Source organism: Tachysurus vachellii, chromosome 2 (genome assembly GCF_030014155.1).
Source record: "Tachysurus vachellii isolate PV-2020 chromosome 2, HZAU_Pvac_v1, whole genome shotgun sequence".
Lineage (NCBI taxonomy): Eukaryota > Metazoa > Chordata > Actinopteri > Siluriformes > Bagridae > Tachysurus > Tachysurus vachellii.
The window spans coordinates 34,121,514-34,137,249 of NC_083461.1; the positions used below are offsets into that span (position 1 = coordinate 34,121,514).

At 38.8% G+C, this 15,736-nt stretch overlaps 2 protein-coding genes across 4 annotated transcripts in view; both read right to left on the bottom strand.

The window, feature by feature from the left end:
• degs1 (delta(4)-desaturase, sphingolipid 1) overlaps positions 1-2,731 on the bottom strand; it is a 16,043-nt gene extending 13,312 nt beyond the window's left edge. For both annotated transcript variants that reach the window (XR_009647969.1, XM_060864407.1), the window contains exon 1: positions 2,493-2,731. Coding sequence is in view for 1 of the 2 variants with exons in the window: in XM_060864407.1 (XP_060720390.1) it covers positions 2,493-2,574 (82 nt within the window). In the remaining variant the exon portion in view is untranslated. The remainder of the gene's footprint in view (positions 1-2,492) is intronic.
• Positions 2,732-5,858: 3,127 nt separating this feature from the next.
• On the bottom strand, positions 5,859-15,499 carry fbxo28 (F-box protein 28). Of its 2 annotated transcripts, none has more exons than XM_060864425.1 (5): positions 15,284-15,499; positions 13,185-13,294; positions 12,773-12,911; positions 11,042-11,237; positions 5,859-10,381 (listed from the first exon to the last, which is right to left on the bottom strand). In XM_060864425.1, exons 1-5 carry the CDS (start codon positions 15,470-15,472, stop codon positions 9,888-9,890), a joined length of 1,128 nt encoding a protein of 375 aa, XP_060720408.1. In that variant the 5' UTR covers positions 15,473-15,499; the 3' UTR covers positions 5,859-9,887. The 2 variants fall into 2 exon arrangements, with proteins under 2 accessions (XP_060720408.1, XP_060720409.1); XM_060864426.1 differs by having other exon boundaries at positions 15,201-15,324.
• Positions 15,500-15,736: the final 237 nt, after the last annotated feature.

Sequence of the window (15,736 nt, forward strand, 5' to 3'; positions counted from 1 at the left end):
TCTGTGCACTCAAACAGTTCTCGTTTTTCCCTCCGACACCATTTCTCACAGCTGCAATAGTGAACTGTTGACCACTTCCCTTTACTTTGGCAGTTTACTCAGACTGACTAATAAGTAAGGTAAAGTACAATCCAAACAGATCCAGCAGCTGAGCAGTTGGTGGCCCAACAATCAGGCAAAGGTAGCATCAGAGTTGGAATTTAAACCAGTCATTAGTAAAGAACCTTAACCACAAAGGCACTGCCCTTTTCGCTTGAACTAAGTCATCTCACTATTGCTGCTAGATTCCTATTGCACAAAGGCTTGAAATGAAAAGCATGAAATATTCAGACAGTACGTGCATTTGTCTACAGCAGCCACTGCGTACAAAACAGCCCATCACAGCACAATGAGTGCATGTAATGTCAACATGAAATTTAATAGCCCGGGGTATAAACGTTCCTACTTTATATCAGGACAAAAGGCCCTGACACTGGATACTGAATAGGTCTCAATAACACCTTTATATCAACTGGCTCGCTGCAGGGTCAAAATGCCTTTCTACTGAACTTTGGCCTGGCTACATCTGTACTAAAAACTCACATTGTGTACAGCAGATGTCTGGACTTGATTCTAAAACCTTTTTCACAACACTATGCCTGTCCCTGTAACAACAACCAGCTATTAAAGACTTTAAACGCATGAACCAACTGGTTTGCTTTGTGTCCTTGCAATATGCTGCTATCACATGTTGCTCAAATGGTCTGATTTCCAACTAGTAGATTTACAAAGGAGTTGCATTCAAGGTAGTAAACTAAAGTTTCCGTCCTAACATTTACTCTTATCGTACGCTTTCTCAATTTATGTCTCTAACACGGCAGCAATCACCTGGCAGACTGCGATCCAGAAGCAGAGCGAAGTGGGTCGACCCGAGAAATTAAATAGTTTATATACACACACATTTTATATATACATATATATATATATATATATATATATATATATATATATATATATATATATATATATATATATAAAATAAAACAAAATCAGACAAATACAGAGAACGGTTCGAACTGCTGAAAGGATTATTGGTGTTCTCCTGCAGACCCTCCAAAACAGAGTGAGGAAAAGGGCTCAGAACATCAGTCTGGATCCTTCACATCCAAGTCATCCGCTTTTTGAACTTTTACCATCTGGCCAACTTTACCAGCACAGCACAAAAAAACCGGCACAACCAGGCACAAGAACAATTTCTTCCCCCAGGAAATGTACCTCATGAACAGTTAAATGTTCCCCTATTCCGCAATAATCTTATATTTATTTGTTACCACCTCCATCCTAGTCCACCCCTGCATCTCATTCTATTCTATTCTTCTATAGCACAACTGTATGTACAATTCATTTTTCAATGTATTTTTTATTTTATTTTTGTATATTTGTATTTACATGTGCATTTATATATATATATAGTATACATTTAAAGATAACATGGTTTCCCACTCAGTCATGTTTTTTGCTTCAACGGACTGAAACAAGGACAGAGATGTTATGTAGCTGGATTTGAGTTGATTCCAATTCCAGTCCGATTCTAATTCTGATTCACTTGTCCATTTTTATGGATTCAAGAGTTTAACATGAAGCACTAATTTCTAGCCAAATAAACATGAATGGTTAATCATTTAAAGATAACATGGTTTCCCACTCGGTCATGTTTTTTGTTTCAATGGACTGAAACAAGGACAGAGATGTTATGTAGCTGGATTTGAGTTGAACATCCAACATGTCCTCCTGATCTACATCTGTATATAACCCAAAAGTTTTTACATGTAAGCCGATAAACTCACTGACTGCTAAAATTAATCTAGCAAACGATAATTTCTATTACAGGAAGGAAAAGATAAAAGTTAGCAACAAGTCAAAAAAAAAGATTGTACTATATATAATCAGGCAGCATTAAAAAAACATCAACAAGGAAAAAAAAACATCAACAAAAACATCAACAATTTAAATCAAAATAAGAAAACTCAAGGTTCCCATAATAGTTTGGGTTTTTAATTCTGGTGTAAAACCCAGTACAACAGTCCTGTAATCTAGGCCTACTGTATAAGATGATAGTCTTCTTATCTAGCAGAAATTCTTCGCCTTCTTGCTAAGCTAACAATGTAGATTTAGCGTTACTTGTTTAATTAACTAATGTACATCATGAGCACTATGTCTGAAGTTAGATTAAGGTTCACTGGGTTAATATGACGGTGTCAGAGTAGTGGGTTTAATATACAGGGAGTGGCGGTTTACTTTTCAGGGTGTTAGCTTCCCTGTTAGCCACATTAGCTCCCTGTGTTGACATAACGGTATGTCTCGTGCCCCCGGTGGGCTTTAGTTCGAACGCACGCGCCGGACAAACTACCAAAGATACATACTGCACGTCAAGGAAAGTCTGTTTAATGTTTCATGAAGCGATTAATAAGCTCACAGAATGACAGATGACAGAAATGAAGCGAAATACTCACCGAGAATCTCTTTTCTCCGGTCGGCATGTGGCTGGTCTGTATAAACCCATTCAAAATCGTCACGCGCCACCCGGTTCCCCATATTACACGTTATTTGAAAAGCTCTATATAACTTCCTAAAGGTTACCTCGATACAACTGTGAAGTTTTCAGATTATGGAGCGAGTCACTTATTTCCCCTTCCTCATAGAAAACAGTTATACTGTAACTTCTGCCCCACAGCCTGAAATGGCAGAATCGGGCTGCGTCCGGTGGGAGGTTTCCGTTTCTAGATTTTTACGTCACATCGCAGCGTCCAATCACAAGCACGCAGGAGGTTTTCATACCAACATTATCTTAAAGCCATCCGTCACGTATACTGTATGTCTGTCAGCCTGGGAAATACGTCACACAATTAAACTCTGGATACTTGCTAATATATATGAATATAATATATTATATATGACGTTGTTTCAAAGCAGCTGTACAGAACATAAACATAAAACAAAAGGTTTATGTAATACAAAAATTCAAGATTAATATTAGATGTATTTAAGTGTGTTTGTATTTATCCCCAATGAGCAAGTCTGAGGTGACTGAGGGGAGGAAAATCTCCCTTGAATGGTAAAGGAAGAACTTTGAGAGGAACCAGACTCAAAGAAGAACCTCATCGTCATATGGGTTGGGGAATGTGGTAGCCTTGTGCTTAAGGTGTCTGGCTACCAATCAGAAGGTTGTGAGTTCGATCCCATATCCACAAAGCTGCCACCGCTGGGCCCCTGGGCAAGGCCCTTAACCCTCAATTGCTCAGTTGTATAAACATTGTCGCTCTGGTTAAGAGCATCTGCCAAATAGAGGGTGTAATTATGGTGGCTTTGTAGAAGCCAACATTCTGTTTTCCTATTTAAACTTCGACAAAAATTTATGAAATTTAATGCGGCCTAAATGCGGGCTTTCGAGCCACATGCACCAAATTCGGATATGTTGTAGACCCTGGTCTGAAGTTTGTTGCTATTACTTTTCTAAGCGATCCGAGTACCGGTACATCCGGTACCGGGTCTCAAAATACCCTTTTTTCCCATAGACTCCCATTATAAATTTTGGAGGTTTATAACTCGGCAAGCTTTCGAACTATCTACACCAAACTCGGCCAGCTCCTTTAGGGTGATACTCTGAACAAAGGTTTAAATTGGTGTACCGACTGGCCTTCCGGTTGTCCCGCCCCCAAAATATGCAAAATCAAAAAATTTTGCACAACATGGGCATGTGATATATCAAAACACTCAGCCCAATGAGGGGAACTTCCTCAGGAGTATTCAGATGACATCACATGCTCATCTCCACTTGCCTCCAAATGATTTGTCACCCTATCTTTCTGTCCACTTGCCTCCAAAAGTAACACTGACCCTTATGTCCACTCGCCTCCAAAAAGCACCAGCCTTTGCGAATACTTGCCTCGTCAAAGCCAACATCAAAGTTTGTCACGACGAACTTTACAAATCTAGTTATAAATATACATTCCGACAAATGTTGTATCGATGAGGAGATTGTTGTCCTCCATATGGAAGACCACATGGAATCTTCTTGATCTAATCTTCAGTATAGCAGATTTTAACTGGAGCTGGTAAATCTATAGATGCAATCTCAGAATAGGTTTCATCTCAGTGGAGGTCCAAAATCTTCATGACATTGAAGACACTCGGAGCTGGTACAATTTCTGGATGTCTCGGTATGGGTAGAAAGAGAGAAACAGTGGAGAGGGATTAGCGTAGCTGCTGTTCATAATATTAGCAAGCACTTTGATTCCTGAGCAAGGAAACAAACCAGCCCCTGAGGGGTTAAGTCTCAGAGTCGATCCCAAATAAAATTGTAGTGTTGCTTCAGGAAGGGATTCAGGTGTAACAAACTATTTTAAGCATGTCTAAAATCTGGTTAACCCAAAAAGATTTAAATATTCCATACCAGGAAAAATACCCCACCTACGTCTACATTTAAAACCTAATCTACATATTAAAAACAGCATTAATCATACTCAATGTATTCTAAGTTCACAGTGGCCCCATTCACACCTGGCATTAACATGCATCCAGACTAATTGTGATCTAATCAACTCAAACTACCTTTGGATGTGGTTTGGGTCATATAAAAACCACTTGGTTAAAGTTTCTATAAGATAAAGATTCTACATTAAAAGAGACAAAAATTTTCATAGCTTCTTTTTTTTTGTCATCTCATCTTATCTTGTGACACATGAGATCACATGAGATAAAATTCATGGGAAATTTCTGCCTGAAAACTAATGCAGAGGAGTAATAATAATTAAAAATAAATCTTTCAGCAAAATCAGTCCATCGGAGAACACCATGCACCCGTGCATTCATACCTGTTGCAATTCAGACTAACTAATCTGTCTGCTGGTTTTTAATAGTCAGTATGAGGAAACTCACACTAACAAATGTAGAGCATGCAAAACTCCAAACAGCCAGTAACCTGAGCTCAGGACCCACAGAGGGCCGGGAGCTGTAAGGACATTTAAGCATTTATAAGCAGAAAGATTTTGGGTAACGTACTATGCAACTGTCTAACTTAATTGCAATGACATGTATATTTAGATCTGCAGACTAAAGCTGTATCTACTGGTTCACATATAGTGTACAAACAGTGCTAGGATAAAGAATACCATTAATTGTGACAGACTTCCCAATCTCAACATCACATCTTAAACAAATACCAATACTACAAGGAATAAATTCATTCAGTTTTTTAAAAGTCATTGAACATTCCACAACCCAGTGAAGCAGACTAACCGGAAGCGTTATAACTGTCTATGGCTATGACTTGTGGTTTTCACATCCAGTTTTGAGATAGCCAGACATCCTAAAAAGTGCATATAAGTATCTGTAGGAAGAAAGGAGAGGATAAGTGTTATCAGCAGTGGTATGAATACCCATGTGAAAATAGCACGTCTTCATGAGGTAGAACAGGAAAAGAACTGTTATTGAACCCTGTGGGACACCACAGTTATGCCACTGTAAAAGGTATAAGGTGTAACATTTAAATGAGTAGTGTTTAAGTGTTCAATAATCAACTGGCACGTGTGTAACTTTGGGACTATGAACTCTAGGCTTCCTTGTCATTCGGAGGTGGATTTGAAAGAACATTTCCGGGTGATATTGGTGTTCTTTTATTGCTTCCTTGTATCGTGCTTTACAATGACTTTATTTGGAAAGTTTGTGTGTGTACATGTGCACAAAGAAGTGTCCAGGTTTTTCCATGCCACACTTAGTAGCAAACTTCACTACAACCAGTGACACGCTTTCGTGAGGCAAAAGTCCCTTTATGGGGAGAAATGAATATAGAAAATGGATCAATACATGTGAATGATATATTGTTATTATACAAGGATTTTTATTTGTCATAAATTTAAAGATTACATCAGCGTTAAAGGGAAGTAGTAGCTTGTAAGTTTGAATCCCAGAACTAAACCCACTAAGCAAGGTCCTTAACACTCGACTGCTCAGCTTCTGCCATAAACATAAAGGTAAAGATGGGGAGATCCTACATAAAAAATATTGTATATAGGTGTGGGTTACCCACAATTTACCCCGATAATGACAAACATAATATACAATGTATCCTACAATGGACTAGCATCTCCATACAGAATATTTTCTCACCTCATGCCAAGTGTTTCCAGCATCCACTGCAACCTTGGTCGGGATAAATGCTTGCTAAATGAGGTGAGAGAATGAACACTGATTTTGTGATAAAGGCTTCTATTCATGTAACGAGGAACAATATGACCACGCTTTAACAGAGTGAAATCTGCTGCCTCGGGTGCACGACAGATGCACAAAGGTTGGATACGGATAAACCCTTTGTTCACTTTGCTAGCCAGCTTTAAAGGCTTGACGTAAAAGAAGCCGCATTTTACAAAGCAAATATTCCACTCCAGTCCCCGTCTACCTTTCAGTCAAATACTAAGAAGCCCGTTTTCCTACATGCATTCAATAGCAAGTTTGGGGACAAATCTTTGTGGTAACATCCAAGACATTGTCTATATGTCTAAATTCCACAGAATCATGTAGCATTATATTATTTCGAATGTAGCAGCTCAGAGGTACCAGCTAGCGTGAGGCTAAGTACAGTAAAGTATTTCTATCATTTTTTTAAACATGACCTTATGTTAAGGTCTAGAGCACTAGAGTAGACTAACAATGTACAAATTTTTCAGTCAAAAGCTTTTATTTTTTTAGAAGATATAACCCTATCATTTAAGCAAGTCCCTAAGCTGTGTATATATATATATATATTTTTTTTCCTACCCATCGCATTTGATTAAATTTACATTTCTGAGGTGTGTCAATTTTATGACACGCTAGCATTCGCTACCTGCTGTCGAGTTTAGTCCTGCCACAATACCTTGTGTGAGTGAAGCTTTTATGAATACATCTACAAGCCAGTGATATGTTATTCTTTCCCTTCCTTCCTCCTTCCTGACCTTAACATTAAGAAGAAGCGAATAACGTTAGCTTTTAGCAAGATGCGCTAATTTCTAAAGAACCCGCAGGATCCAATGTGTGAAAGTGTTTATGTGGACAGGGTGGTGGAGATTTCAGTCATACTTCAGTAAATCAGTAAAAAAATACTTCATTAAAAAATAATAGTAGCTACATCATGACAGGCAGGGATCATGGAGGTGACCGGTCATCTTATTTGGTGGTAAAGAGCTCTTTTCTGAGTTCAGCTGATGAGACTGATCACCCTAATTGGTGGAGGAACACTGGAAAATGTTAAATATTAAATAGTTGTTGTCGTCTTTCAGCTGCGCCTTGTTCAGGGTTCGCCATAAAGGTTCATCATTAATGATTTGGCACGTTTTTAAACACAAAATAGCACAACCCTCCCGATTCCGAAAGTTAAACACCAAGTGGTGTGTTTAGCGGGAATCGAACCCTGTCCAGACAATAAGAGCACGGGATCATACCGCTGGACCACCTGGGAATACACAATATTGAAACGGTTTAAAGAATTACGTTATATGTTTCGAAAAAACAAAAGCGCTTCCATGATTGTAGACGGAATAAATTATTCACCGTGCTTATACAAACAGAATTTATATTATGTACCACTTTTTTTTTTTTTTTTACATCTCTCAAACTATAAAGAAATTGACTACATATAAAAATGATTGCTAATATCCGATTCTCAAAATACGACTCACTCACATGATGACTCTGCCTTAATGTGATTTAATATGATTCATTTGAACATCTTTTTTTCTCTCATTGCCACAAACAGGCAACGTACAGGATTATTCTGTCCTTATTACATACATTACATCATCCAGTCATCTCTCTGGAGTACATGGTTACAGTACGGTACTTTTTTACTTTCTAAAACGAACGTCTTGCATGAATCCACAAGCTATAAAGTATTTCAGTGTGTGTCCTGCTTATTTTATTAAAACATGCATGCGATTCTAAAGCAAGGGTTCAGAAGGAACTATTAATTGGATCCAATTCTTGGTCAGGGTCTGTCTTGAATACTGCCATCTATGGAATCTGATTTGTCTGTAGAAATATAGAGATTTTTCCAAATTAAAGTGTTTTTTAACCCAAACAATGCTAATGCTTAAAACTAACAAATATTTTAAATGTTAGTATAACATCAAAATAACAAGCTCTTTTATTCACTAACAGCAATCTTCATTATGGAGTTTTTTCTTTGAGGTTTCTTTCCCTTCCTTCTTCCTTCCTGACCTTAACATTAAGAAGAAGAAGCGAATAACGTTAGTTTTAAGCAAGATGCGCTAATTTCTAAAGACTCTGCAGGAATCAATGTGTGAAAGTGTTTATGTGGACAGGGTGGAGATTTCAGTCATACTTCAGTAAATTTAATGAAGTTTTATCAGGGCTACCACGATATTTAATTACATGCTACGCACGGCTAACACTATCTCAGTGACTGAGATAAACAAAGAGCTGTTGATGAGGAGGTTGATGACTAAATAGCTTTACAGTTATGCTTTCAGTCTGTAAAATATGACAAAACCTTAGTTTCAGGGAAGGGAGTCAGCTTCAACCTGCTAAAAAAAAGGGTAGAATGTGTATTTTGGGATTCTATGTGGGCTAATTATTTTGCAGCAATGCAACAAATTCTTTCAGGGCTTTAGCATGATATGCTTACGATTAAATCTTTACATTTTACATCTACATCATTTTGGCAGACACCCTTAATCAGAGCAATTTACAATATCTCATTTTTTTTTTTTATACAGCTGAGCAATTGAGGGTTAAGGGCCTTACTCAGGTGCCCAATAGTGGCAGCTTGGTGGACCTGGGATCAGACTCACAACCTTCCGATACCACTAGGCTACCACATGCCCCCTGATGCAAATCTTGCTTAAATGTCTTAGTGATAAAGTATAAATGCGAGACTTATGCTTCTGCTTGCATTTAAAGTCTCCTTTACTTTACGAGGACTAAAATAATTTCTACTCAGTAAAGAAGGTTAGCCAAACAGGCAAATGAAAGCTAACGTTGTCAAGTAATACACCATACTAGATGACAAAGTTGGTTTTCATTATTTCCATTACAGAGTGAAAACAGCACGTAGCAAAGCGAAAGCCACAAGACGATTGGAGAATAGACGAAAAAAATGTAGCAAGACTGGAACGGCTGATGTGTACTCGTCAAAAATAAAGTGAATGCTAATAACTCAGGACAAAGCTTCTGGACAAGTCTTATTGCACTGACAGCTCTATTTAGTAAGCAACTGTACAATCACAAAAATAATAGTAGCTACATCATGACATTGCAAGGAGGTGTCGCTTGCAAAAGGCAGGGATCATTCAGATAAGCTTTCAAATTCTGACATTCTGGATATTTATCATTTCAATGAAATATCAAACACATGCTTTAAGTAATTTAGACTTAATCTGGCTAAACTTGGGGCAATAGTTAAAAAACGTTAACTTTGTAGCCAGTGTATGTGTTACATATACTGTATGTGCTCTTTTTCACCTCTTTCTTAAAGTTCGTTTATTCCGCAGGGAAAATAAAGAACATGCTTTTGCACTTGTCTCAGCAACAGCTTAATTACAGCTTTTCATTCCACCTTTCATTGTGAATTTCGGGATCGATGGCATACAATGGTAGCAGACACAGAAGGCAAGCGTCACCTAAAGCCATTACACCAAGAGCCTTTAGGCTTATTAGTGTATGATTACAAAGGGGCACAATAGCATTTGCTTTAAAACACGTAAAAATAAAAGCAGATATCCATCACGCTCTGTTCATGTTTTGCGCCAAATGTGGGCAGGTGCAAAGAACTTTGCAGATTGGATTAAGCAAGAAACGACTCTCCAAAAACAAACAAAAAAAAGGAGCAACTCATAAAACTAAAATAAATCCCTCTACTTCTTGCTCCGCAGACGCTTGGAGTGGCGCGGTAGGTCTGAATTCTTGCGGCGCCGTTTGAGAGGGATGCTGCCTTCTTCCGCTATGCTCACTGATGTCGTGCCCAGGCTGACCGAAGAAGTGGACGCTACAGCTACAGCGACAGCAGATGAGGATGTTGAGGAGGAAGAGGAGGTAGTGGGCATGGCCCGGGTTGCACTGGAATCCACAGCACTCTCCATGAGTTCGCGCAGCTTGTGCTCGAGCTCAGCAAGGCGTGCGTTCTGCTCACCGATCACCTGCGTCTGTTCCAGCAGCTTCTGCTCCTGGTCTTGCAGCTGCTTCTGCTGCTCGAGCTGCTTGATGCGAACCTCCTGCATTTCCCGCCTCAGTGCCGTCATGGACGCGCCGTTCACCTTCACCTGCTGCTGAACCTTTGTCATCTCAGATCGGGACGGCGCATTTTTGGCCAGCAGCGTCATGGTGCTAAGAGAGTTAGACGGCCCGGCCACTGAAAAAAACAGGATTCAAAAGTAAAAAATGAAGAAACTTACTTTCACCTGTTAATATTTAACATTAAGTTTGTTTAGGAAGGTAACAGGTATCTTCAGGATACTATGAAAATCCGAGGTGTGCCACTGATCGTGTTCAAACATTAGCCATAGACATTAGACACTGATATCATGCTCAGGCAGGAAGAACTCAGCATATAATCTCTTAAATACTCGTAAATAAGTGGCCCAAAATCTTCATTTGAACATAATGTGCAAAACACACTGCACTGCTTCTACATAGGAACAAGCAGAAATCAGTCACACAATGAATTGTTCTAACAGAATATACACTATGATTTGACTATTTGATTTTCTATGTTGTTTTTTAAACGTTATCTCTTCTAAACACTGCATCCAAAAATGATCAAGCTTATATTTTCAGACAGAAGAAGAAAGCCTTTAAGCGCTTTCTAGTTATAACTTTAATTCAGACTGGATTCGTTGTGAGATGTTTTCCAAACCTTTTAAGATGCAATTGCTGCTTGTTAATAATTTTGAAAGTTAGGTGTGAAACAAGTTTTGGGTAAATTTTTTATCCACTGACTGCTTGACGTACCCTTAAAACGGGCTGTTGTGCTATATTTCTGTCGTCTTTAACAATAGTGTACATCTCGTACCTGGTGCGGATCCTATAAGACGGCCAGACAGGTCAGCACCTGGGAGCTTCTTCTTAAGGATGGGGACAATCTTCTCATCAAAGTACTCCATGGCCATAGATGAAATGTCCCGCAGCTCTTGGAGCACCTCGTGAGCCCTCTGTGGTGCGCGGGTAGAGTTTACATAGCGCAGTACTCTGTAAATTTCATCAATCACCTGAGAGAAACACAAAACAATGGGTTAAACTGTTTAGATGTCAGGGTTTATACACTATGCATGTTATCTTTCTGATTTGTTTGTATTAAACAATAGATATTGTAATCTGTTATATTTGTACTAACTAATTACAGTGTTTTATTTAGCCAAGTCCAGTCATTAAAAATAATTAAAGCAATTTCTGAAATCTGCATCTAATTAAAAATTCCTCATAACAATAACTTTGGGAAGTCATTAATAGCAAATCTGCCGAAAACGATACGGAACAATAACTAAAATACTAAGTGGTGTATGTTATAATTTGTTTGAACAAGTCCTCCCTCTGATGGCCAAATATACATATTACAGCATGAAGAGCTACAATATAAGAATGATTTCTACCAGTCCTGAGGGTTAATAAAACAAACTGTGTTTGTCTGCATATTGCTCACGAGGTACACATCACATACATGCACAAAATTAGAGAGTATAAATCAGGAGTTATTAAACAAGCAGTCAGTATGCAGAGGCAAACCTTTTCTCTTAGTTTGGAATAGTTACACGGCCAAAAGAAAATCAAGATTTACTTTCCAATCAGCCGATTGAGCATTTCAAAAACTACTGGAATTTTCCGAACATTAACTGAAGCTCTTCACCTGTATCTTATAGACAGTAAATGATCGTAACCTGTGTTCAATGTCCTGACTGTTTATCCAAGAGAAAAAATATTGTCGTTTGTGGGTAGGGTCAAGGCATATGGATTGATGATCATGAAAACACTGAGGATGCGGTCACACTGAGAGCTGAGGTGCAGCCCAACCAGATGCCCATCTACTCATTTATTAGCTAAATGCACCTAGCTAGAAAAAACATGTCCATTATGAGCAAATCCTCAGTAATAATGTGACCTAACGAGCAAGCATTAGCTAGCTAGTTTCTTAATGTAGATTTTAGGGACGGTAGATTTATTTTAGAAAACAAATAAACAATGGTTTGGGTTAGGGTTAGATGATCAAATAGGCCACGCCTACCCGATGACGCAATATCTGTTACGCTGTTCTGAAATCCCTGGAAATAAGTGTATTTCATCTCTTGAGCATGATAACTAACTATCATGCTAAGCTTGTTTAATTCTTATTATAATCAGCTACTTAGCAAAGATGAAATGGGAACTGCAAAGACAGAGCTTGTCAGACCAGTGATCAATCCTGTATCTGTCCTTAATCAAATCTATGTGATGTAACGGAAAGGTGTCGGATTCATTAGTACGTGACAAATACAGACGTGTTTATGGATACTCAATTCTGACACTCAATAGCACATTTCAGAAAACATATTCTGACTTAAGCCTTAAAGAATCACTGTAGACTCTGGGCTTTGTTTTTGTAACCGGGAGGTGTGGCTGATATCAGAGACATGTGGGGGGGGGTTGGGTCTTGTTTATATGTCTAGATTTTTGACATTGGCGTGACAAACAATGGCTTTGCAACCCAACAGATCTGTGCTCAATGAATTTAGCGAGGATTAATGTCATAAATATAAACAACAGCAGGCACCTTGCCAGGTATGAAGCAGCAGAGATTGGAGTCCACATATTTCATGAAGGTCATATTTAGCAGCGATAGACGTGTTTCCACTGCAGCTAAGATGTCTGCATGGCGAGCCAGAGAGTGGTTCCTCCTCTCAGATTCCCGCCTACGAGGCACAACAGAGCCGATAATTAACGTCATACTGCTTATTGTTTTAAAAGTGTCAGCACACTGCTACGGACTACATTTCACACACATAAAGCAGATCACTGAAAACTTTCTGAATGTGATTAATAGGAAGCTGACCATCCAATAAACATTAAAAAATCCATTCATTAAGGTGATTCATTTATTTATAATGTCTTTTAAAGACAATGTCTGTTGTCTGTCTGACAAAAACCATGCATAAAACAGACATAATTTTAAGGCTTGTTCCTACCTCGGAAGCTGGGCTTTGACTTGTTTTTGACAGAGGCTGTGATAACGCTCCACTCTGAGGAAACCTTGGTTAAGCATACGTTGACAGATCATGTCCATGCGCTTACATACCTAAAAAGACAACAGCTATTTAGTCACAATATTTTGTTATTGTACACAGAAAGATAATAAAGGTGAGACAATAAAAACGAACTGTTTTGAAATAATTGAGATTCTGAACAAACAGAAAAACCTGACTCTAGACCAGTGATTCTCAAAGAGGGGTCTGTAGTTCAGAAAGTGGGGTGGAAATCACACGACTGGTCACAATGAACATTCATTCATTCATTCATTCATCTTCTACCGCTTATCCGAACTACCTCGGGTCACGGGGAGCCTGTGCCTATCTCAGGCATCATCGGGCATCAAGGCAGGATACACCCTGGACGGAGTGCCAACCCATCGCAGGGCACACACACACACACACTCTCATTCACTCACGCAATCACACACTACGGACAATTTTCCAGAGATGCCAATCAACCTACCATGCATGTCTTTGGACCGGGGGAGGAAACCGGAGTACCCGGAGGAAACCCCCGAGGCACGGGGAGAACATGCAAACTCTGGGATGGGACGCCAATCTAACAAAAGGCACCATGTGTGCGTACACATTCTTACACCAGAATTTTAAAAAAATCACCAGTATCTACTAGCACGTGGAAAAAAACATAGTGACAAAGGAAACAGTCTGTAAACAGACTCAGTGTAAATACCTTAAGTACTTAAAATCTTAGTTTACTGCTACATGATTGTGAGTAGATCACGGTATCTAATTCTAAGAATCGATCCCAGAAAACCAAATATTGCAAAGAAGGAAAACATCACATCTTTAACATTAAACAGACTACACACATAGTAGTGATTAGTGACAGCAGATATTTCGCTGTATTTCATAACAATCATTCAGAACCAGCATCTGACTCACTGACAATCTAATAGCTTAACTATCAAGCTAAAGGGTCTGACTCAAAATATCAGCTCCAGTTAGAATCTGCTATCCAAAAGAGTAGACGCCAACTCCATGTGGTCTTTGAGGACAACAATCTCCTCATCAATACATTTACATTTACATAATTGGTCAGACGCCCTTATCCGGAGCGACGTACATAAGTGCTTAAATCTCTTAACATTGAATCATTAACGCTGGCTCACTAAGTTACATACTTAAGATACCATGAGTTTAAAACATTTGTTCAGAGTTACAATGAAAAAGTGTCAAAGGTTTTTTTTTTTTTAAATGCAAAAGATAAGGAAAGAAGTGCTAGTTGAAGCGTACAACTACAACATTTGTGTACAAATACAACATTTGTCGGACTGTATATTTATAATCACACCCTCCGTTTGGCAGACGCTCTTAACCAGAGTGACAATGTTTATACAAATGAGCAACCTTGCTCAGGGACCCAAGGGGTGGCAGCTTTGTGGACGTGGGATCGAACTCACAACCTTCCGATTGGTAGCCAGACACCTTAAGCACAAGGCTACCACATTTCCCAACCCGATATGACGATGAGGTTCTTCTTTGAGTCTGGTTCCTCTCAAGGTTCTTCCTTTACCATTCAATGGAGTTTTTCCTCCCCTCGGTCACCACAGTCACCTCAGACTTGCTCATGGTTGATAAATACAAACACACTTAAATACATCTAATATTATTCTTAATTTTTTGTATTACATAAACCTTTTGTTTTATGTTTATGTTCTGTAAAGCTGCTTTGAGACAACGTCAGGTGTTAAATACAAATAAATTTGTATTAAAGCTCTTTCTGATTCTGATATCAGTGCAAACAGTGAGAGAATCTGAGAGGTTCAGATTCAGATGATAACACCTAACGTTAGCTCGCTGGCTAACTAATATACTAACTTAATACCTCATGTCGTTTAAGGAAATACAATGCGGATTAAAAAAAAAAAAGTGGGTTTTCCAGGTTTAACGGTATAATATATATTTTTCACACATAATTACAGGTTAACATACACGCTTGCTAAGTTGCTTAAGCAGTCAGTATTACTGTAGTATGCGCTTCTTCCTAGCCTTTGTTTACGTTGCAGTTAGCTCACCAGGCGCAGCAGACTGATTTCATCATAGGAAAGGAAATTTAAAATGGTCTCGATAGCCACGATGGGAAGTCCGAGCAAAGGGTTATTTTGATGAGGTTGATCAGGTGGTGGAGAAGGCAATCTAGGCGAAACCGAGTCGGAATCGACAGACCCTGCACCTCCCTCAACTCTCTCTACGATAGCCGCCATCTTCTCTAGCCTAAGACAGGAGGAAGTGACGTCTAACTCGAAAAAAAAAACAAGAAGTCATGAGATGATTAATGTTTCTGGGATTACAGTAAACAGCACTTAATTATATAGTCTTCTACCCTGGTTTTGTTTTGGAAAGAGAAATTTGGACTTTTAAATATCCAAATAGTGAGATGTTTTGGAGTTTTTGAGATCATTTGCTTGTTTATTTAGAAAAGTGAGTGAGATTATAGGCCAGATTATATTCTGAGATAACAAGGGTTC